The sequence below is a fragment of the Lepus europaeus genome, chromosome 1 (genome assembly GCF_033115175.1).
Source record: "Lepus europaeus isolate LE1 chromosome 1, mLepTim1.pri, whole genome shotgun sequence".
Taxonomy (NCBI): domain Eukaryota; kingdom Metazoa; phylum Chordata; class Mammalia; order Lagomorpha; family Leporidae; genus Lepus; species Lepus europaeus.
In genome coordinates, this window is record NC_084827.1 from 133828500 (window position 1) to 133852937 (window position 24438).

A 24438-nucleotide genomic window follows, 5' to 3' on the forward strand; every position below is an offset into this window, starting at 1 on the left:
CTGAAAACAGCCGGAAGCATGCTAGTTGTTCGTAGGAGGAAATCTGATTTTGAGTATTTATTGTACTAACCAGAAAAAGTCAACAACAGAGAAGAGAGACCGGAGCTTAAGAACAGTTATGAACACACGCATCACGTAGTCAAATGCAGACACTGAGGCAAAGGAATCTCTCAACTTTTTATAAGGAATAAATGAGAAAGCTGCAGATGAAAACTAGTGAGCTGAGGCTGCTCATTTCCTGGGTCTGCAAACGTGGTTTTTTTTATTTTGGGTGTTTGTTTTGTTTTGGTTTGGTTTGGTGGGGGGAGAGGATGGAATTTTTAAAAAGCAGGGTTTTTTTCTTAAGGTTTATTAATTTATTTGAAAAGCCAAGTAACAACAGAGAAAGAGGACACAGAAAGATCTTCCATCTGCTGCTTCACTCCTCAAATGCCTCCAACATCCAAGGCAAGGCCAGGCAGAAGCCAGGAGCTTAGGTCTAGGTCTCCCACATGGAGTGATTCCCTGCTAATGTGCCTGGCAAAGAGGCAGAAGATGTCCCAAGTCCTTGGGCCCTGCACCCACGTGGGAGATCCACAGGGTGCTCCAGGCTTCTGGCTTTGGCCTGGCCCAGCCCCAGCGGTTGCAGCCATTTGGGAAGTGAACCAGTAGATGGAAGATCTATGTCTCTCCTCCTCTAACTCTGCCTTTCAAATAAATAAACAAATAATTTTTTTAACTTTTATTTAATGAATATAAATTTCCAAAGTACAGTTTATGGATTACAATGGCTTCCCCTCCATAACTTCCCTCCCACCCGCAACCCTCCCCTCTCCCACTCCCTCACCCCTTCCATTCACATCAAGATTCATTTTCAATTCTCTTTATATACAGAAGATCAATTTAGCATATATTAAGTAAAGCTTTCAACAGTTTGCACCCACATAGAAACACAAAGTGAAAAATACTGTTTGAGTACTACTTATAGCATTAAATCACAATGTACAGCACATTAAGGACAGAGATCCTACATGAGGAGTAAGTACACAGTGACTCCTGTTGTAGACTGAACAAATTGACACTCTTGTTTATGGCATCAGTAATCACCCTAGGCTCTTGTCATGAGTTGCCAAGGCTATGGAGGCCTTTTGAGTTCGCCGACTCTGATCATAATAAATAAATCTTTAAAAAATAAGATTACAAACATTTCCAAGAAACGTCGCTTAAAAATAGTTCTCCAATTCCTCAGAAACCTGAATATAACCCTACCATTCAACCCAGCCATCCCACTCCTTGGAGTTTACCCAAAGGAAATTAAATTGGCAAATAAAAGAGCTGTCTGCACTTCAATGCTTATTGCAGCTCAATTCACAATAGCTAAGACATGGAATCAACCTAAATGCCAATCAACAATAGACTTGAAATCATGGAATATGTTCTCTATAGAATACTATACAGCAGTAAAAAGAAAATGAAATCTGGTCATTTGCAACAAAATGGAGGAATCTGGAAAACATCATGCTGAGTGAAAAAAGCCAGTCCCAAAGGGACAAATATCATATGTTCTCCCTGATCGGTGACAACTAACTGAGCACCTAAAAGGAAACCTGTAGAAGTGAAACTGACACTATAAGACACAATGACTTGATCAGCCCTTGTCTTAACTATTGAGGAACAACTTACTACTTTATTAATTTTAGTATTTTTTTGTTCTACTTAATACCATTGGTTGAACTCTTTAATTAACACACAATTATTCTTAGGTGTTTACATTTAACTGAAAAGTGATCCCTGTTAAATATAAGAGTGGGAATAAGAGAGGGAGGAGATGTACAGTTTGGCAAATGCTCACTCGGACTTACCCCTAATGGTAGAGTTAGGAACGTGCCAGGGATTCCAATTGAATCCCATCAAGGTGGCATGTACCAATGCCATCTCATTAGTCAAAGTGATCAGTTTAAGTTCATAGTTGATCATAATGATAGGATTAAGAGTCAATGGGATCATATAAACAAGACCAGTGTCTGCTAATACTAACTGATAGAATTAAAAAGGAAGAGAATGATCCAATATGGGAAGCAGGATACACAGCAGACTCATAGAATGGCAGATATCCTAAACAGCACTCTGGCCTCAGAATCAGCCCTTAAGGCATTCAGATCTGGCTAAAAAGCCCATGAGAGTACTTCAGGTATGGAAAGCCATGACACTGTGGCAAAAAAAAAAAAAAAAAAAAAAACACCTAAATGAAAGATCTCTGTGAATGAGATCCCAGTGGAAAGAACGGGCCACCAAAGAAGGAGGTATCTTTCTCTGAAGGCAGGAGAGAACTTCCATTTTGATTATGGCCTTGTCTAAATGTCTAAATAAGATCAGAGTTGGCAAACTCAAGAGGCTCCAGAGCCTTGGCAGCTCATGACAAGAGCCTCGGGTGATTACTGATGCCATAAACAAGAGTGTCAATTATAAAGTCAACAACACGGCTGGCGCCATGGCTGGCTAATCCTCGGCCTGCAGCGCCGGTACCCTGGGTTCTAGTCCCGGTTGCTCCTCTTCCAGTCCAGCTCTCTGCTGTGGCCCGGGAAAGCAGTGGAGGATGGTCCAAGTGCTTGGGCCCTGCACCCACATGCGAGACCAGGAGGAAGCACCTGGCTCCTGGTTTCAGATCAGCGCAGCACGCCGGCCGTACGGCCATTTGGGGGGTGAACCAATGGAAGGAAGACCATTCTCTCTCCCTCTCTACCTCTGCATGTCAAAAAAAAAAAAAAAAATCAACAACAGGAGTCACTGTGCACTTACTCCCCATGTAGGATCTCTGTTCTTAATGTGTTGTACTATGTGAATTAACGGTATAATTAGTACTCAAACAGTACTTTATACTTTGTGTGTCTGTGTGGGTGCAAACTGTTAAAATCTTTACTTAGTATATACTAAGTTGATCTTCTATATATAAAGATAATTGAAAATGAATCTTGATGAAGAATGGGATGGGAGAGGGAGTGGGAGATGGGATGGTTGCAGGTGGAAGGGTGTTTATGAGGGAAAAAGCCACTATAATCTAAAAGTTGTACTTTGTAAATTTATATTTATTAAATAAAAGTTTAAAAAAATTTAAAAAAAAAGTTGTCCAGCTTTTCCAGAAAAATTGGTAGCTATGGAAACTCTGGATCTACAATATCTACTTTTTTTTTTTTTTAAAGACTTTTGATTTTGAAAGAGACACTGATTTTCCATCCACTTGTTCAATATCAAAATGTCTGCAACATCCTGAGCTGGTCTAGGCTAAAGCTAGGATCCCAGGACTCCATCTGAGTCTCCTGCATGATTGATAGAGGCCCAAGTACTTGGGCCATCTTCCACTGCTTTTCCAGGGGCAGTGGCAGGGAGCTGGGTCAGAAGCACAGCAGCAGGGACTCAAAACAGTGCTCCAATATGAGATGCCAGTGTTGCAGGCAGCAGCTTAACCTGTTGTACCACAAGACCGGCCCCTACATTTCCTGCCCAGTCCCCACCCCTCATTTTATTTGAGAGGCAGAAATGAACACACAGATCTTCCATTAGCTCTTTCACACTCCAAATGCCATGATAACCTGGGCTGGGTCAAGATGTAGCCAGGGGCCGGCGCCGTGGCTCAACAGGCTAATCCTCCACCTAGCGGCACCGGCACACCGGGTTCTAGTCCCGGTCAGGGTGCCGGATTCTGTCCTGGTTGCTCCTCTTCCAGGCCAGCTCTCTGCTATGGCCCGGGAGTGCAGTGCAGGATGGCCCAAGTGTCTGGGCCCTGCACCTGCATGGGAGACCAAGAGAAGCACCTGGCTCCTGCCTTCGGATCAGCACGGTGTGCCGGCCGCAGCCCGCTGGCCGCGGCAGCTATTGGAGGGTAAACCAATGGCAAAGGAAGACCTTTCTCTCTGTCTCTCTCTCTCACTGTCCGCTCTGCCTGTCAAAAAAAAAAAAAAAAAAAAAAATGTAGCCAGGAGTCCAGAACTCAAACTGGGCCACCTACATGGGTGGCAGGGACCCATGTACTTCACCCACCATCTGCTGCCTCCCAGGGTGTACATTAGGAGGAAGCTAGATCAGAAGTGGGGATGCTGGGACTTGAACCAAGCACTCGGATACAGGATGCAGGCATCACAAGCAGCTTCTTAACCACTGTGCCAAATGCCCCCATTCTACAATGGCAACAAGCTGGGGCTGAGAAACTGCCTCCTTTAGACAGAGCACTCTCTCAGCTCACCAGTCCCCTACTGGCCCCCTCTGCTGACATCTAACCAGCATCACTCAATGCTTCCTTCTTGGCATCTGCTTTTCAGTTTGTGATTCCTAGCACAGGAAAGGGAGGGAGGGAGAGAGGCAAGAAGATAGGCAGGCAGGAAGGAAAGACGAATTGATGAAGACTTAGCCTTTGGTCAATAAGAAACAACTAAGTAGAATTAAGAAGAGAGGTAGCCAAAGAGCAAGAAACAAACACCACAGATTGGCACAAAACAGAGTAAAAGGAATGAGTACTATTAACAATTTAAAAATCAAGCTCCAGGAGATGTCATGTCACCTAACCTAGCAATTAAGAAGACCATGTCCAATATCAGAGTGCCTGGGTTCGATTCCCAGCTCTGGTTCCTGACTCTAGGACTCTGGGAAGCAGTGATGATGGCTCAGGGGACTGGGTTCCTGGCACTCACACGGGATTACTTTCGGCTCCTGGCTTTGGCCTCTCTCTCACTCTGCCTCTCAAATTAAAAAAAAAAGTAAAGATCACCCTCTTTGAAGACACTCCCTGAGGCCCTCTCCCTAACTAAATCTGGCTTCCTCACAATGGCTTTTCCTTTGGGACATGTACCAGAAGTATTAACTAAATAATACTCTTATCTAAGTATTTATCACATGTTCACTTTCCTTTCACACTTCAAGGACCCTTACATAAAAGGTGCAGTAAGAACACCAAGTAGGCCAGATTACAGAAAGTTCTAGAACAGTGCCTCCCAACAGACAGAATAGAACGGTCTTATTAGATTCATGAAGTGAATCAGAGCCAAACCTTTGTCTAGCTGGTAAAGCTCTATTTAATTTCTTAATCAAGAGGGCACATCTGAGAGCTTCTGAGAAGAGCAGCAAGCACTGAAGTAAACTTTAGAACCACTGCAGCAGGCAGTCACGTGCAGAACCTATTCTAATTGGGAAGATGGTAAGTCTGTCAATCAAGTTTCTACAAGATCAACAGTGAAATAAAATTTACTCTCAAATTTATATAACTTGATTTGAAAGTCAGAGACAATGAAAGAGACAGAGATCTTCCATCCACTGGTTCAATCTCTCCAAAGGCCCACAACAGCCAGGAGGCAGGAGTTCTATCTTGTTCTCCCGTGTGGATGGCAGGGACCCGGGTACATGAGCCTGCCAGTATTGTTGAAATCTGAATCAGTAAGAAGAGATAAGGTCTGGGAGTGTAGGAGAACTTAGATAATTTTAGTAATCTCAAAGACCAACGCCAAGGGGCCAGCGTCCTAGTGCAGTGGGTTAAGCCACAAGCAATGCCAGCCTCCCACATCCAAGTGTTAGTTCAAATCTCAGCTATTCTGCTTCCAATCTGGCTCCCTGCTAATGCACCTGGGAAGGCAAAAAAGGGCCTAAGCGCTTGGGTCTCTGCCACCCACGGAGAGACCAGGACAGAATTCCTGGCTCCTGGCTTTGGCCTGGCCTAGAGCAGGCTGTTGCAGCCATTTGGAGTGTGAACAAGTGGACTGAAGTTCTCTGCCTTTCAAATAAATCTTTAAAAGTGCCAACAGAAATAACTGAGAAGTACTAGTTGCATTTAAGTGCAAACTGTCAAGGAAAATAAAGTGGAACAGCAGTGGTTTCCAGTCTTGGCTCCACTCTCAATTCAAGCTTTCTGCCAATAAACACCCTATGAGGAAGCAGGCAAGTATTTGGGTCCAGGACAGGCACATGGGAGACCTGGATTGTATTCCCAGCACCTGGCTTCAGCCCCAGCCATTATGGGCATTTGGGGAGTAAACCAGCAGATGGGAAGTTACTCTGGCTCTCTGCTTCTCAAATTAAAAAAAAAAAAAAAAAAAAAAAAAAAAATTAATAAGGTCTCAGGTACATCCATTGCTAAAATTTGAAATGAGTTACGTGGTAAGTTCCAGTTAAACTTTTGAACTGAGCAGTCTACACATAACCTACCTGGTAAGCACTGACCCTTTGAATGGGGACAAACTACAATTTCTGGAACAAGATCCACCGGCCTTTGTAACAGTTACTGAGGTCACCCCCTTGCTTCCAGAGACTGTGCCCAAATCCTTTCTCGCAAAGTCTTCCGGTAACAATCACAATTCTTGACCAAGAAGAGATGTTAATTAACAACCTCCCTGTAGTTTAAGCTACAGAAAAGCCACCATCTTGTAACATTTGGTAGCACATACTCAAAACTGCTTAAATTGTGTCTCCGGAATTGCAATCCTAATCACCAAATAAACAACATCTCTTTATTCTCAACTAAACTGATTTTACTTTGGTTGACAAAATTTACACCTGAAGTGCATTCAAAACATTCAAACGATTGTGACTAGTACCGTAGCTCAGGATAAATCATGCTAGACATGAACGTTATCTTCAGAGAAGTGATTTGGGAACAACAACAAAAAAATCCAAGGGCTGAATTGGCACTGAAGCAAGATAAGGAGCGCAGCGGGTTGAGCAACCCTATTCTGAAAACTTTTTGAGCACCAACATGCTGCCACAAGTGGAAAATTACACACCTGACCTCATGTGACAGGTCAGAGCTGAAGCACAGGTGCACTAAACATTGCACACAATTACTTTCACGTTACATGTGTACAGTGATATGAAACATACAGCAGTTGGTGTTTAGACGTGAGATCCATCTCCAGAATATCTCGTCGCACACTCTGAGCCCAAGCATTCTGGATGAAGGAAACTCACCTGTAACAGGAAAGTAAGACAGTGCCAGGGAAGCCAAAAGCAGCCAGAGTTCAAGTGGGATTGCCCAACAGCGTCAACCACAGCACAGAGACCCATCCTCTGTGGTACCCTGCTCCCTTCTACATCTGTGGGTTAGGCTGTTTCAGACTGGACAACCTCGGCCTCAGCTCTCCGCTCTGCTAGGTTAATGTCCACTCCAAGGACATTGGAAAAGGCATCAGGACTCTAAAATTCATCCCAGCCCTCACCTATTCAGTCCACATCTTGAAACGTGGGGTGGAATAAAGCCAAAGTGAACTGTGGTTATTACCAGATCTTCCCCAACTCAGTTAACTTGATTAGCAAACATGCCTTTCTAATTTATTTCTCAAGCACCTTGGTACTTGCTAAAAAGATCAAACAAGCAATAATTATAGGTACTGATTTCCATGAGCTAGCAATAAGTGCACAACTAATTTCAAGGTACAAAAAAGGATTTTTTTTTTTTTAAAGAAAAGAAATACCAAAGAATAACAAGCATCAGGGAACCAGGTCTGCGGATACAATGTTACACAGCTAGACGTTTTCCCCTAAAGCAGACACTGTTCTTAAAGAAACACCCTGAGCCTCTGCAGTAAACCCCTAAGACAACCTGTTCACGCGCAAAGGGCACAGTAATTCTAAGGTCAGTTCTCCCTCCAATTGGGCACAGCTGCTCCCTGGCGTTGCACGCGGGCCAGCGGGGCAGGCTTCAAGGCTCACGCAGCCCAGCTTCCCAAAGCGACTGCTACCAGTCTTCTTTCGCTAAGCCCAGGCAGCGGTGAGGCGCGCTTTCAAAGTTCAGCCCAGCGTCGGCACCTGACTCCGCCACACCGGCCTCGAAGTTCCCGACGCCTGCGCTAACGCTGCAGCCACCCGACAACGCCGGGCGACGAAGTCAGCTCGGCTGCAGCGCGTGTCTGTGGGGGGCACAAAACACGCCACGCAACGCGTCGCGACCGCATCCGAGGTCCAGGAAAGGAAGAAGCCAGGGCCAAAGGACAGAGGGTATGGGGGGGGGAGGTCCAGGCTAACAGCCAGGGCGGCAGAAAACCGTGCTGTTGCGGCCAACAAGGTGCCGGAGGGCGAAAAGCCGCAACCCGGAAGAGGGGGGCTAAGCGAGGGCTTCGGGTCGGCCGGGCCTCGGATCCCAGAGCTACGACCCCCACAGCGACTCCACACGGTCTCCACCCTGCCCCTTGCCCCACCCCGTCGAGCGCAGCTGACGAGCAAGCCGGCGGCCGCTCGCTCCTCCACTCACCTCCACAGGAGCCTACACACATCCTGCTGCCCCATGGCCAAAGCACTCCGAGGCCAGAACACGGGGAACCCGAAAATCTGCTCACGTCAGACCCGCCCACCGCTCCTGCACCGCCCCGGACACCGATGATCAGTCCTCCAGGAGGCCAGAGCGGCCTACGGCGGCTTTTCCGGTGCGCGGCGCTGAGGGGCGGGACAAGAACCAGTGCGGGAGGAAACGCAGTGAGGGCGGGGGCGGGAGGGCGATGGGCCAGGGGCGGGGCCCTGTGGGGGCGGAGGCGGGGCCAGAGTGAAGGCGGAGAGAGGGGCGGGAAGGGAGCGCGACTTGGGCTGATTAACAGGAAACGAGATTGCCCTCTAGAGGCTGCTGTCGGAAACGTCAACGCTTGCCTGAAAATTTGACTAGCTTGGATTGATGCCAAGACTTTTCTGGAATTTTAATAACTTCTTTGACAATGTAGAATTCTTTAAAAAAAGATTTAAAAAGAATTATTTTTTAAAAAGTTTTTAAAGATTTATTTATTTATTTGAAAGGCAGAGTTACACAGAGAAGGAGAGGCAGAGAGAGAGAGGTCTTCCATCTGCTGGTTTACTTTCCAACTGGCTGCAGCAGCCGGAGCTGTGCCAATCCGAAGCCAGGAGCCAGGAGCCTCTTCCGGGTCTCCCACATGAGCGCAGGGGCCCAAGCACTTGGGCCATCTTCTACCGCTCCATGGATTGAAAGTGGAACAGCTTAGGTTAACGCCTTGGCCTGAAGTGCCGGCATCCCATATGTACATCAGTCCGAGACCGGCTGATTAAAAAAAAAAAAAAAAAAAAAAAAGGAAGTGGAGCAGCCAGGACTTGAACTGGTACCCACATGGGATGCCAGCACTTGCAGACTGCAGCTTTACCCACTATGACACATTGCAGGCCCTGACGATGTAGATTTAGTATTCTCTTTGAGAACAGATTAAACACTCCTTTTTTAAAAAAAGATTTATTTATTTGAAGTCAGTTACACAGAGAGAAGGAGAAGCAGAGAGAGACAGACCGAGAGAGAGAGAGAGAGAGAGAGAGACAGAGAGGTCATCCATCCTCTGGTTCACTCCCCAGTTGGCCGCAATGGCCGGAACTGTGCCTATCTGAAGCCAGGAGACTGGAGCTTCCTCCAGGTCTCCCACATGAGTGCAGGGGCCCAAGGACCTAGGTCATCCTCTACTATTTTCCCAGGCCATTCCAGAGAGATGGATCAGAAGCGGAGCAGCTGGGACTCGAACCAGCGCCCATATGGGATGCCGGCACTGCAGGTGGTGGCTTTACCCACTATGCCACAGCGCCAGCCCCTGAAATACTCTTGATAACAGGAAGGCAGTATGTAGTTATTCCTAGTTCATAAAAGCAGGATTCTTTTCACGTTAGGATTGGGTCGTTTTCAGTTTGCTTGGGAGAGGCAGAGATCCTTCACTCTTCCTCAATGACAGACAAGAATTGTATGATTAAGAGGCGATACGTAGGGGGCTATTTGGCTGCCTGCTCCAGCATTCCAGGTGGGCCCTGTTTCGAGTCCTGGCTGCTCTACTTCTGATCCAGCTCCCTGCTAATGCACCCGGGAAAGCAGTGGGTGGCCCAAGTGCTTGGGTTCCTGTCACCCATGAGAGAGACCCAGATGAAGCTCCTGGTTTGTGGCTTCAGCCTGGCCAGCCCTGCCCATTGTGGCCATTTAGGGAATGAACCAGAGGTGGAAGATTTCTGTTTCTCTCCCTCTCTCTCTGTAAGTCTGCCTTTCAAATAAATAAACCTTAAAAAAAAAAAAAGACTTGATAAATGTGTATTAACCAACCACATTCAGTTACTGTTATCAACAAAAGCATAATTACATTTCGCAAGTAGTTTACTCTTTTTTTTTTAAATTTTATTTATTTGACAGATAGAGTTAGACAGTAAGAGAGAGAGATACAGAGAGAAAGGTCTCCCTTTTTGCCGTTGGTTCACCCTCCAAATGGCCGTACGGCCGGTGCACTGCGCCAATCCAAAGCCAGGAGCCAGGTGCTTCCTCCTGGTCTCCCATGCGGGTGCAGGGCCCAAGCACTTGAGCCATCCTCCACTGCCTTCCCGGGCCACAGCAGAGAGCTAGACTGGAAGAGGAGCAGCCAGGACTAGAACCCGGCGCCCATATGGGATGCCTGCACCACAGGCGGAGGATTAACCAAGTGAGCCACAGCGCTGGCCCAAAGTAGTTTACTCTTAAGAGATTTATTTATTTATTTACTTGAAAGGCAGAGTTACAAAGGGAGAAATAGAAACAGAGATCTTCCATCCTGTGGCTCACTCCCCAAATGACTGCAATGGCTGGGGCTGGGCCAGGCCGAAGCCAGGAGACAGAAACTTCATCCAGGTCTCCCACAAGAATGCATGGGCCCGAGGACTTAGGCCATCTTCCACTGCCTGTTTCAGGCACATTGGCCAGGAGCTGGATCAGAATTGGAGCAGCCAGGACTCAAACTGGTACCTATATGGGGTGCTGGTATTGCAGACATGGGCTTAGTCCACTATGCCACAATGCCCAACTCCAGTAGCTTACTCTTAAATGAAATTAAGATTTAACTCAACTGCTGCAACCATTGTTAAGAAGTTTGTCTACTTCAGGATCCACCCAGTTGTCTCACATAAGATGATTTCATCAGTAAACATCTCATCATTGCTGCAGTATTGCCATGTTCATCAGAAAGAAAGGAATCAGGGAAGAGTTCAGGAGTAGGGGAGTTAAAAGCGTTATTCTTAGCTACCTGATGTTTAAGAAGATACATTGCCAAGCCTTTGGTAGAAAGTTTCCTATTCTAACCTAGGTCACATAAAATAATCAAATGCCTCCTGAACTGATAACAAACAACAGTCATCACAGAAAGCACTTCTAACCTGCATTCAGTTTTTAACCAGCTAAGGGACTGAACTCACCATTGGGTATCACTCATTGTTCACAACAAGGCATGGCTCCTATGATTTACTGCAAAAAACATGGGCTTTCCTATCAGTCCTGAGATTCAAATCTTCCTTGTCCCACTAGCTTCGTGCGCTTGCAAGCGTGTCTCACGAGGCCTCGTGCTCAGAAGGTCCCTGGTCGTGGTATTAATAATTTTTGAACAAAGGACCTTGAATTTTCACTTTGGTTTAGGCCTACAAATCATGTAATCTGTTGTGTTCCTAGTTTAGTGACCTTGCGCAAATTATCTAACTCCTTTGAACCTCACTTTTATCACCTGAAAATGAGTATGCTGTTGAATCCAGATTAGAGATGCTTGTAAAGATCCTGTGAACTATGGCTGGAAATGTGTGCATCAACGACTTGGGAATTCCCAGGCATTCAAGAACTGTCAGTGCCTCACCATTGCCCTTGGCCAGACCGTCCTCTTCATCTGTAAATTCTCTATTTCAGTCTTAACGCCTCCAGCCATAGAAATTCTGAAGTCCTTTTTTAGAAACAAATGTTTTTACCATTCTGTTTGGAAGATTTTGAAATATATAGCAAGGTTATAAGCATTTTAGAGTGAGCCCCTGTATACTCGCCACCTAGATTTTTCTTCAGTCAACAATTCATCTTGCTTTGTCATCTATCAATCTACCCAACAATTCTTATGTTTGTATGCATTTCAAAGTCAATTACAAGATCAGTGTACCTCCTCAAAATACTTAGTGGCTATATTGTTATCTAACATTAAATGTTTGTTTACATAACTCTCCCTTTTTAGATAAAATATACATATAGTGAAATGAATATATCTTCACATGTTCACTAAATTTTTTGACAGGCAGAGTTAGACAGTGAGAGAGAGCGAGAGCGAGAGAGAGAGAGAGAGAGAGAAAGGTCTTCCTTCTTCCGTTGGTTCACCCCCCAAGTGGCTGCTATGGCCGGCGCACTGCACTGATCCGAAGCCAGGAGCCAGGTACTTCCTCCTGGTCTCCCATGCGGGTGCAGGGCCCAAGCACTTGGGCCATCCTCCACTGCCCTCCTGGGCCACAGCAGAGAGCTGGACTGGAAGAGGAGCAACCGGGACTAGAACCCAGGGTTCCGGCGCTGCAGGCGGAGGATTAGCCAAGTGAGCCACAGCACCGGACATGTTCACTAAATCTGACACATATGTACACTTGTGTTACCAAAACTCCTCAGATATAAGCCAGGGACATCACCCCAGAATGTTTCCTCTTGCCAACTTCCACTCATTCTTCATCTTCTACCACAGAGGCAACCACTCTTGCAGTTTTTCTACCATAGGTTAATTTCCCACTTTCTAAAACCTTGTATACTTCTGGAGTATGGTGTCTCTCACTTAGCAAAGTGTCTGTTATTGTCATAGAGTCAGAAGTTTGCTCCATTTTCTTGCTGAGTAGTGTTTTATTTTATGAATAAAATGATCCAGCCTCCTTTAAAAAAATATTTATTTATTTATTTGAAAGTCATAGTTACACAGAGAGAGAAGGAAAGGAAGAGAGAGAGAGAAGTCTTCTATCTGCTGGTCCACTCCCCAATGGGCCACAACAGCTGGAGCTGCGCCAATCCAAAGCCAGGAGCCAGGAGCCTGGAGCTTCTTCTGGGTCTCCCACACAGGCACAGAGGCCCAAGGACTCGGGCCATCTTCTGTTGCTTTCCCAGGACATAGCAGAGGGCTGATCCAGCCTCCTTTTAAGGGGTACCTGGACTGTTTCCAATTTGGGGCTATTACAAATAAAGATGCCATAAACATTCTTGTGTAAATCCTTTATAGACATATATTTTCTTTTCTCTTGGATAAGTACCTATAAGTAGAATTGCTGATTTATAGGGTAGGTCTATGCTTGGTTTTATATGAAACAACCAGAGCTTTTCCAAGCATTTGTATCATTTTGGACAAGAATTCTGGGGGCAGGCCACCCATGGAATGGAAAAAAAATTTAATGAATGATATATTTGATAAGGAGCTTTCATCTGGAATTTGTAAACAACCATTACATTTAAAATAAAACAGTTTAAAAATGGGCAACAGATCTTACTATATACAGTACTCAAAAAATGTACAAATTATCTGCTTCATTTTCATCACATTTACTAACTGGCCATCTGTTTGCCATTTTCTGAACTCACAGAACACTATAGTTAGCCTAGAGGTGGCCACCTTGGATCAAGAAGCCATGAGGATTATATTTGAATACTGGGAATGTTCATGGATTTCAAGATTATGTGAGTCTAACAGGCAATGTTGGCTTATTTCTAAGGTCATCAACCAGTATCCATGCTCAGAGTATTGATTCGAGTAACAGCTGAAAACAGAGGAGTACTAATAAAATAGGAACTTTAAAGAATAGAGATGTGCATGGGAGATCCAGAGGAAGCTCCTGGCTCCTCGCTTCGGATCTGCATCTGCGGAGCTCCAGCCATTGCAGCCATTTAGGGAGTGAACCAGTGAATGGAAGACCTCTCTCCCTCTCGCTCTCGCTCTCGCTCACTCTCTGCCTCTGCCTCTCTGTAACTCTGCCTTTCAAATAAATAAATAAATCTTTAAAAAAAAATAAAGAATAGGGATGGATTCTGCTAGGAAAAAATATGAAAACATACATTTTTGGGCGTCGTGGAGGCCTCGGCGTGGCGGGGCGGGCCTCCCCCGTTGCCAGGACACGGGGACCCGCGCGCTTGCCCCGCAGGCCGGCCAAGGCCCAGGCGAGCTGTGTGCAGAGTCGGAGAAGCGGGCCAAGCGTCTGCTGTGCGGAGGTGTGGAGAGGACCGGGGAAACTGCAGGCCAATACAGCAAGGAAATGTGACCCCTGACCTTGGAAGGCAGAGTGGACAGTGAGAGAGAGAGACAGAGAGAAAGGTCTTCCTTTGCTGTTGGTTCACCCTCCAATGGCCACCGCGGCCGGCGCACTGCACTGATCCGAAGGCAGGAGCCAGGTGCTTCTCCTGGTCTCCCATGGGGTGCAGGGCCCAAGCACTTGGGCCATCCTGCACTGCCTTCCCGGGCCACAGCAGAGAGCTGGCCTGGAAGAGGGGCAACCGGGACAGAATCCGGCGCCCCAACCGGGACTCGAACCCCGTGTGCCGGCGCCGCAAGGCGGAGGATTAGCCTGTTGAGCCATGGCGCCGGCCCTACTGACTATTCAAATACCAACTGCCAGCTCACTACGTTTTCTTTCCTGGCTAGAAAAGTATTTGCCATCCTTTCCCACACCATGTGAAGTGCCAAGCTTTGCTTAGTAGTAGGGTAGAAAAAGTTTAACTGCAGAAATAGAAACACCAGGGTCCATGTATGTAGGTGGCATTTTTCTGTGTTTTATTGGGTTTTATTATAGAAAATATACATGCATACTACAAACATTTTTTGAAGATACAAAATTACATAAAATAAAAAAAGTGTAATCTCAAAAAAAAAAAAACATACATTTTTAAGAATTCTAGAGGAAAGCGCATCCAAAGTGTTAGCAGTTGGTTCTCTTTAGATGTTGTTGGAAATAATGAGTGACTTACTTCTCTATATTTCCTGTTGTTTCGTTTGTGAATAGTTTTGTAACAAAAATAAAAGTTGCATTTAAGGAAATATAAGGGGATCACGACGGGAGCATTATACAAAATCTGCCATATTCTTCTTTATGGATATTTCCCAAAAGAAAAGGTTTTTACTAAATGCACTTGTTTTCTACTGAGTTGCCACCAGGGGGTGAATATATCACATCAAAGAAGACTGAAAGACTTGGGTTTTTCCTTTAAATAATCCCTCCAAATCAAATTTCTTAGATAAAAACCTTAATATGTTGCTTCATTTTGATATATGGCATGCCAAATTATGCCCATAGTAATGAAATTCAAAATACATGCAGAATATATTCACCACATAAGATTTAACATTAATGTTAAAGATATTGTGCTATAATTTCAAAGAAGGTTAAGCCTTGGCGCATGGTAATAGTTAAATGTGTATATTTAGATTTCAACTAATTTCCATATTTTTAACATGAAATGTCAACATGTTTAATATTGAAAATATGGGCGGCCGGCACCGTGGCGCAGTAGGGTCATCCTCCACCTGTGTTGCTGGCATCCTATGTGGGTGCTGGTTCTAGTCCTGGCTGCTCCTCTTCCAGTCCAGCTCTCTGCTGTGGCCTGGGAAAGCAGTAGAAGATGGCCCAAGTACTTTGGCCCCTGCACCCACATGGGAGACCAGGAAGAAGCATCTGGTTCCTGGCTTCAGATTGGCACAGCTCCGGCCATTGTGGCCATTTGGGAAGTGAACCAACAGACAGAAGACCTTTCTCTCTGTCTCTCCCTCTCACTGTCTGAAACTATAGCTGTCAAATAAAATCTTTTTTTTTTTTTTTTTATTTTTGACAGGCAGAGTGGACAGTGAGAGAGAGAGACAGAGAGAAAGGTCTTCCTTTGCCGTTGGTTCACCCTCTAATGGCCGCCGCGGTAGCGCGCTGCAGCCGGCGCACCGCGCTGTTCCGATGGCAGGAGCCAGGTACTTCTCCTGGTCTCCCATGGGGTGCAGAGCCCAAACACTTGGGCCATCCTCCACTGCACTCCCTGGCCACAGCAGAGAGCTGGCCTGGAAAAGCAAACCACTATTATTGAAAATATGTAATTTTATAGATATGCTTTTGGGGACCCCTGTTTAGCAGCAGACACTTAAGATTTCCTATAAAATATCCCAAAAAGGGGCAGCACTGTGGCATAGAGGGTAAAGCTGCCACTTGTAGCACTGACATCCCATATGGTCACCAGTTCAAGTCTGGGCTGCTCCACTTCCAATCCAGCTCCCTGCTATACTGTACCTGGGAAAGCAGTGGAGGATGGCCCAAGAACCTGCAGCCCTGAATCCATGTGGGAGGCCTGGAAGAAGCTCCAGGTCCTGGCTTTGGATCGGGCCCCATTACAGCCATTTGGAGAGTGAACAAGCAGATGGAAGATCTCTCTAGGTTTCTCTGTCTCTGTAACTATGTCTTTCAAATAATAAAAATAAATTTTTTTTTTTTAAATCCTAGGCCGGCACCGCGGCTCACTAGGCTAATCCTCTGCCTGCGGCGCCGGCACTCCAAATTCTAGTCCCGGTTGGGGTACTGGTTCTGTCCCGGTTGCTCCTCTCCCAGTCCAGCTCTCTGCTGTGGCCTGGGAGGGCAGTGGAGGATGGCCCAAGTGCTTGGGACCTGCACCTGCATGGGAGACCAGGAGGAAGCACCTGGCTCCTGGCTTCGGATTGGTGCAGCACGCCAGCCGTAGTGGTCATTTGAGGGGTGAACCAATGGAAGGAAGAACTTTGTCTCTCTCACTGTCTAATTTTGCCTGTCAAAAAAATAAATAAATAAAAAATAAAAATCCTAAATAAATAAATGAGTAAATTGACTTCTTCTACCAACTTTGGTAAGTTGGTTTATAAATTCCATGATGCTAGCAAGTCCCATGGGGAACTATGTACTCGGGAAGATCGGCCATAATAATTATGGCCATTAAAACTCTGTGGATTTCCTTAGGCTTGTTTGTACTATGGATATGCTGCAATAATGATATCTAAGTAACAAAATTATTCACTGAGTGCATACACTGTGATGAAATTAGATTCCTTAGTATGTGGTCTTTCTTTTAGGGAGAAGAAAATCAAGTGAGTGTGTTTTTCCACTCATATGGGAAAACTTTAAGTCCTTTTCCGAATCTCTTTAATGTTGTTTTGATATTTGGTTGCCTGAGGCTTTCTACTATTCTGGATACTGTATTCTTTCTACAGAAAATTAAAGAAGATGTAAGGAAAGAGAAAAGCAAATATCATCATTTTGTACTCTGATATTCAGCAGCTATGTTTTGAAACTCTTGCCTCCAAATCCTAAATTAAAAAAGAAAAATGACTCATCTCAGACTTCAGTGGTACAATTAACTTAAATATATATAATTTCTGCCTTAATTTAGAATCAAGAGAGTCACTGAGAGCAAAAAGACAGTGGAAGGCAAGACAGCAGTTTAATATGTGTTTTTAGGATTAAAAGTAGGAGCAGGCATTTGGCCTGGTGCTGAAGACACTTATACCCTATATTGTAGTGACTGGGTTCAATACCTGCCTCCCACCTCCCACTCAGACTCCAGCTTTCCGCTACTGGGGACCCTAGAAGGCAGCCATGATGACTTAAGACATTGAGCCCCTGCCAACCACTGGAGATACCTGGATTGATTCTTGGCGCTCAGATTTGACCCCAGCCTAGTCCTCCTTGTTCATTTTGTGCATTTGGGGAGTGAACCAGCACATGGGAACATTCTTGCTCTCAATCCTCTCCCCTTAACCAAAAAAAAAAAAAAAAATTCAAAGTGGAAGATAGGAAGTAATTTGCAGCTAGTGAAACATTTATAATAAAAACCTCAAATATTTTTCCAAGTTTTAAATTCTAACTTCAAAAAGGGTAACAAGGGGCCAGCACTGTGGCATAGTGGGTTAAGCTACTGCCTGCAATGCCAGCATCCCATATAGGCACTGGTTCCAATCCAGTTGCTCTACTTTCGATCCAGCTCTCTGCTGTGGCCTGGGAAAGTAGTAGAAGATGACCAAAGTCCTTGTGCCCCTGCACTCACGTGGGAGACCCAGAAGAAGCTCCTGGCTCCTGGCTTTGGGTCAGCACAGAGCCGGCTGTGTGGCCAACTGGGGAGTGAACTGGTTGATGAAAGACTTCTCTCTCCCCCCGCCCCCCCACCCCCGTGTGTGTGTGTGTGTGTAACTCTAATTTTCAAATAAATAACTTTTTAAGGAAAAAAAAGTGACAACAGAGAACTGCTGGTGGTACAATGATGTATTTGACCCTGTAATATGCAGAGGTCAAAACCTCCACAGTCATCCATGAGATATGACTAACCAAAGGCGTGGAGAGTGGGAGACCAGGGAGGGCAGTGGAGAAGTAAGTGGAGGCTAGGGATTAGCCACCTTTTCCTCATCGTGGTGTCAAGCAGTGGTCTGCATCTTTCACTTGACTCATTGGTCTTTGCACAAGCATCTAATGACTGCCTTTGTTGCTATTTCCAAGATGAAATTTAACCATATAGCAATGTATTGAACTTTACTTCATGATCTGTTGGAAAGAGTAAAGTTGGGAAAATATATATGAAGAGGAGAGGAAATGTGAATGATGAAAGAAACTATGTGGTAGCATTTGGCCTAGTGGTTAGCCATCAGGAAAGAAGTCCATGTCTCGTACTGGAGTACCTGTCCGATACTCAGCTCTAACTGCTGGCGCCACCTTCCTGCTAATGCAGACCCTGGGAGGCAGCCCTGGTGCCTGGAAGCATTGTGTTTCCAGCTCCCGGCTTCAGCCTTATGCAAGGGCCAGTGTAGGCAGCTGAAGAGTAACCCAGTGAATAGGAGTTGTCTCTTCTGTCTCTCTGCCTCTGAAATAAATTGTAAAAATTCGGATAACAGAAGTGTGTATCCTTTTTCATTTTCTGATCTTTTTGTGTTTATAACTGTTCATTTGTGGAACAGATTAATCATAGTAAGCAAACATTTCAGTGTTTATATAGTCTATGAAGAGACTTGTGAAAACATTTAGAATCAAACATTGAATATGTGTGAAGGCATTTTAAGAATTAAATCTATTTTCAAGTTGTGAGGCATTAGGAGCAATAGTACAATTCCGTGTGCCCAGATATGTTTAGTGATCTCCAACTATTATAATGAAGCACTTTATAGCACAGAAGGAAGTCATTTAACAAATTAAAACTACAGTCAAATTGGCATTCAAGAGTTCTACTTCTTATCTCCTCTTGCCTCTGCAGTGTCTTGTTGGCTTAAGTTTTTACCAGAATGATTTGGTAACGTGAGATGTGGAGGAGATACAATGGGTGCAGTTTAATAAGAGAATTTCATTCTGTATATGAGACATTTTAAAGAAACTCTTACAGTTCTATTTCTAATGCCTAAGAAATTTAGTGAGACTTTTAATACCCTTTTCCCTATGAAGTTAGTTTGATTTCCATACTTACCACAAAACATCAAAAGAAAAATTACTAAATTGCTTACAGTTCTAAAAATAAAGCAAACTGATTCCAAAGCAAAATACACAAAAGGAATAAGTAACAGATGTGAATAGTCAAGATAGCAAAATAAAAGATAAAGTAAATTTACAAACTAAAGTGCATTAGGGAGGCTCCAACAATAACTTGATTTTCAAGTTGTCTATGGAAAACTAATGTAAACCAGAAAGTATCCAGGAAGGTTGAAGAATTGAAGGAAATGACTCATTGATAATACGCTCAGTTCAGAGAATAACCTTTGTACTGAGTGGCAGAGAACTCTACACCTAATCGGCAGAGGCCAGGCTTCATGGTTTACTGAACTAAGGAATGTTGAGATGGAGCTCAGGGAAAAGCAATCCAGTATCCCCTTCCTGAATTTTTTACTCTCAGAGTCCAGCTTTTAATTCCTTTGAGACAAAGAGAACCTCAAAGCCCAAGGTCCACATACATCAAAGCTTTGACATTCATTATATTTATCTGGGATTTCGTAAAGCAACACTTCTTTAAAAGGGTAAGTGAAAAAAAGGTAATCTCCATTTTATGAAGTTTAACATATACTTTTGTGTGTATGTGCGTGTGCAGAGTATAATAGAATAAGGATAAATACTCAAGGCCCAGTGAAACGTTATTAGAGGGAAACTTATATACTTCTGCATTGGGAAGTGACTATATATATATATACATATATATACTTGTGCCTGGTCTGACTTGTTATTGAAAGTTACCCTTTGCATTTGATATCTCAGCTACTTGAAGACTTCAATACCATATTCAACTCCCCCAGGTTTATAAAGTTTAGTAACCTTGCACTGTACCTTAAGAAAAACTCAGACTACTAAGTATTCTATCACAAATATTAATAATTCCTACCCCAAATCCATGAAAAATCATGTATATGTTTTGCTTTCATGAAAATTATTTGATCTTTTCCAGGGCAGGCATAAATGGTTTATATTAGTTAATGATTTAAAGGGAACACAAGAAGAATATTGTGCAATTATGTGCTAGGAATCTCTTAGAGTGAAACCAATTCAGTTCTGTTCCTTGTCATGGGTAACCCACATTTTATTAACCTGAGCCATCCTCCAGATCCAGCAGAGAGCTGGATCAGAAGTGGAGCAGCCAGGACTCGAACCAGCGCCCATATGGGATGCTGGCACTGCAGGCCAGGGCTTTAACCTGTTTCATCACAGCACCAATCCCTTTACTTTTATTTTTAAAAGCTTTATTTATTTATTTATTCATTTATTTACTTGATAGGCAGAGTAAGAGAGAGAAAGTGAGAGAGAGAGAGAGATCTTCTATCCTCTGGTTCACTCCTCATATGCCTGCAACAACCAGGGCTGGGCTAGCTTGAAGCCAAAACCCAGGAACTCAATCTGGGCCTCTTGCATGGTTGACAGGAGCCCAAATACTTGAACAATCAACCCCTTTCTTCCCAGGAACATTAGCAGAAGCTGATCAGAAAGGAAATTGCCTGGACTCAAGCCAGCACTCCAATAGGGGATGCTGGTGTTGCTAGCAGTGATTTAGCCCACTGTACCACAAAGTAGCTCCTGTCCACAAACTTTTTGAAGCCCTTTATATAAAGGCTTATATATCCATAGCATAATGTTCAGAAGATTATATGAAAGGACTTCAAAAAGTTTGGGGACAGATGAAATTAAAAGGTAAAAATAAAAAAATATAAAGTTTATTTTTCAACATATGTTCCATCAAGTTCAAGACACTTGTCAAAGGTCAGCCCTAAAGAACAGAAGTCCCTAGGAATTTAAGTATATCAATGCAGTCTTCTTTACATGATTAAATGAAGAAAAATGATGCTCTTTAAAGATTTTTTTTTTTTTGACAGGTAGAGTGGACAGTGAGAGAGAGAGACAGAGAGAAAGGTCTTCCTTTGCCGTTGGTTCACCCTCCAATGGCCGCCGCGGCCGACATGCCACGCTAATCCGAAGGCAGGAGCCAGGTGCTTCTCCTGGTCTCCCAAGCGGGGGCAGGGCCCAAGCACTTGGGCCATCCTCCACTGCACTCCCGGGCCATAGCAGAGAGCTGGCCTGAAAGAGGGGCAACCGGGACAGAATCCGGCACCCCGACCGGGACTAGAACCCAGTGTGCCAGCACCGCAAGGTGGAGGATTAACCTGTTGAGCCACGGCACCGGCCTAAAGATTTTTTTTTTTTTTTGAAGATTAGGAAGTAAAAAGAAGTCAGAAGAAACCAAATTAGTACTGTCAGGTGGTTGCCATTGAAACTGGCAAAATTGCCATTGCTTGATTAAAGGAATGAACAGGGGCTTTGTCGTAGTAAAAAAGGACTTTCTGGGGAAGTTTTCCTGGGAATTTCTCTGCTAAAGCTTTAGCTAACTGTCTCAAAATGCCCTCATAATGTTATCAGTCTTTGGCCATCCAGAAAATCAACAAGCAAAATGTCTTCCACATCCCTAGAAATTGTCAACCATGGCCTTTCCTCTTAATTCATCCACCTTTGCTTTGATTGGACCAGTTCCAAGTCTTGGTAGCCGTGGCTTTGACTGAGTGAGCTCCGTCTTCAGGATCATACTGGTAAAGTCATGTTTCATCTCCTGTTACAGCTCTTCAAAGAAGTATCCTTAATCAGGATCTTGATTCTACTTGTTTAAACTTTCCTTTGAAAGTTCCACTCTTCTCTGTCGCTGATCTGTGTACAACAATTTGGCATTCACCGAGCATAAAGTTTGTTCTACTCTAACTTGTTAGTCACAACTCTGTAAGATGAACCAGATGAGATGTCTATGGCGTCGGCTTATTAGGACACAGCCAAGATTAAAGGTTCCTCACAAGTTGACGTGGGTTATCTGCTATTGTGGGCTTCATCTTCAGCAGCTACTGGTCCTTCTTAAAATGAGTTATCCTTTTGTAAACTGTCAGTTTCTTTGAAGGTATTGTCTTCACAAACTTCTTGAAAGACATCAATGATTTCACCGTCCTTCAGTCAAGCTTCACTGTTTGACATTTGTTCTTGCTTCAGTGTTGGGAGAATTCATATTTCTCTGATGGAGCCCTTTTTAAGCTGATGACTTAACTTTTTTAATACCTCAAACTAGACCCTGTTCAGACATGTTATAACAAGCTGGTATGAGTTTATTTTGCTGAAAAACACTTTTGAAATTTATGCAAAGATTTTTTGTTATACACATTTTCCATGAATTTTTGAAGACATCAGGGCAAAGAATCAATATGTATTACATGAAAAATGGAAATGATAAAATACGATCAAATAGGTAACTAAAAAAATGATCAAATAGGTAACTAAAAAAAAAAAAGACAAAGGGGGGGACTATAAATGTATAATAGATTCAGAAAAATTCTCTCACAATAAAAACTCACTTAAAACTAAGATGAGGGGCCAGCATTGTGGCATAGCAGATGGAGCTACTGCTTGCAGTGCCAGCATCCCTTATGGGCACCGCTTCAAGTCCCAGCTGCTCCACTTCCTATCCAGCTGCCTGCTAATGTTCCTGGGAAAGCAGCAGAAGATGGCCCAAGTGCCCGGGCCCCTGAACTCAATGTGGGAGATCCAGAAGTTCTTGGCTCCTGGCTTTGGCCTAGCCCAGCCCTTTCCCAGCCCTGGCCTTTGGGGCCATCTGGGAGAGAGAACCAACAGATGGAAGATCTCTCTCTCCTTCTCTTTGTGTAACTCTGACTTTCAAATAATAAATAAATCTTAAACAAAAACTAAGATGAGAAATCAGAAGATTTTTTAGAAGGGTTGTGTATTTAATGATAGATACAATAATGAGATAGGCAGCATGGTTCACAGTGAAGAGTGTCTTGAAATGCAACCAGTAAAATCATTTTGTTGATTATGTGACTCTAGGATTGTAGCCTAAAGAAATGCAATGGATATTTTATATTTATGAAGAGTGTAGCTTCTAGACTCTGGCAGTTTTCAAAGCTGTGTTTTCTTTTTCTTTCTTTTTTTTTTTTTTTTTTTTTTGACAGGCAGAGTGGATAGTGAAAGAGAGACAGAGAGAAAGGTCTTCCTTTTTGCCGTTGGTTCACCCTCCAATGGCCGCTGCGGCCTGCTCATCGCACTGATCCGAAGCCAGGAGCCAGGTGCTTCTCCTGGTCTCCCATGTGGGTGCAGGGCCCAAGCACTTGGGCCATCCTCCACTGCCTTCCCGGGCCATAGCAGAGAGCTGGCCTGGAAGAGGGGCAACCGGGATAGAATCCGGCACCCCAACCGGGACTAGAACCCGGTGTGCCGGCGCCACAAGGTGGAGGATTAGCCTAGTGAGCCGCGGCGCCGGCAAAAGCTGTGTTTTCAAATTGTGGCTAAGGAGCCCTAGGCTTCTGCAGAACTCATCCTAGGACTGTTTTTTTTTTTTTTTTTTTTTTTTACAGGCAGAGTGGACAGTGAGAGAGAGACAGAGAGAAAGGTCTTCCTTTTGCCGTTGGTTCACCCTCCAATCAGCGCACCGCGCTGATCCGATGGCAGGAGCCAGGTGCTTCTCCTGGTCTCCCATGGGGTGCAGGGCCCAAGCACTTGGGCCATCCTCCACTGCACTCCCTGGCCACAGCAGAAAGCTGGTCTGGAAGAGGGGCAACCGGGACAGAATCCGGCGCCCCCGACCGGGACTAGAACCCTGTGTGCCGGCGCCGCAAGGTGGAGGATTAGCCTAGTGAGCCACGGCGCCGGCCCCTAGGACTGTTTTAATATAGGAAGAGGGAGACCATGTTAGGTCTAGCAGTTAAGATGCTAGCTGAGATGCCCATATCCCATAACTGAGTGCATGGGTTTGCACCCAGCTCCACTCCTGGTTCTAGCTTCCTGCTAATGTACACCTGGGAGGCAGCAGGTATTGGTTCAATTAGTTGTGTCCCTGCCACCCTGTGACAAACCCAGATTGAGTTCCTGGCTCCTATTTTCCAGTTGACTCAGTTCCAACTATTGGAAGCATATGGGGAGTAAACCAGTGGATGGGGAATCTCTGTCTGTGTGTCTCTTTTCTGTGTCTCCCTTTCAAAAAAATAAATAATTTATGTATTTTTAAAAAAAAATAGGAAGTTTTTCCTCAAGCTTACCTCAACCATGGGAGTTTGACTTTTACCTAATGTACATGTTAGGTTCCCCATAGGATTTTTTTTTTCTTAAAGATTCCACTGAAAAAGATCAAAATTTGAACACTTCTAGTAAATAATTTATTCAATAAAATGCAGTGGAGTGTTACTTCTCCAAAACTGACAATAGTCAGTGCTACATTCC

At 44.4% G+C, this 24438-nt stretch overlaps 1 protein-coding gene across 2 annotated transcripts in view; it reads right to left on the reverse strand.

Annotated features, from left to right (window-relative positions):
• Positions 1-8357, reverse strand: part of HIBCH (3-hydroxyisobutyryl-CoA hydrolase) — a 116080-nt gene extending 107723 nt beyond the window's left edge. The window contains exons 1-2 of one of the 2 annotated variants that reach the window (XM_062189236.1): positions 8207-8357; positions 6841-6927 (exon numbers count right to left, since the gene is read on the reverse strand). In XM_062189236.1, coding sequence (XP_062045220.1) covers positions 6841-6869 — 29 coding nt within the window. In that variant the 5' untranslated portion in view covers positions 6870-6927; positions 8207-8357. The remainder of the gene's footprint in view (positions 1-6840; positions 6928-8206) is intronic. The other variant, XM_062189228.1, reaches the window with a different exon arrangement.
• Positions 8358-24438: the final 16081 nt, after the last annotated feature.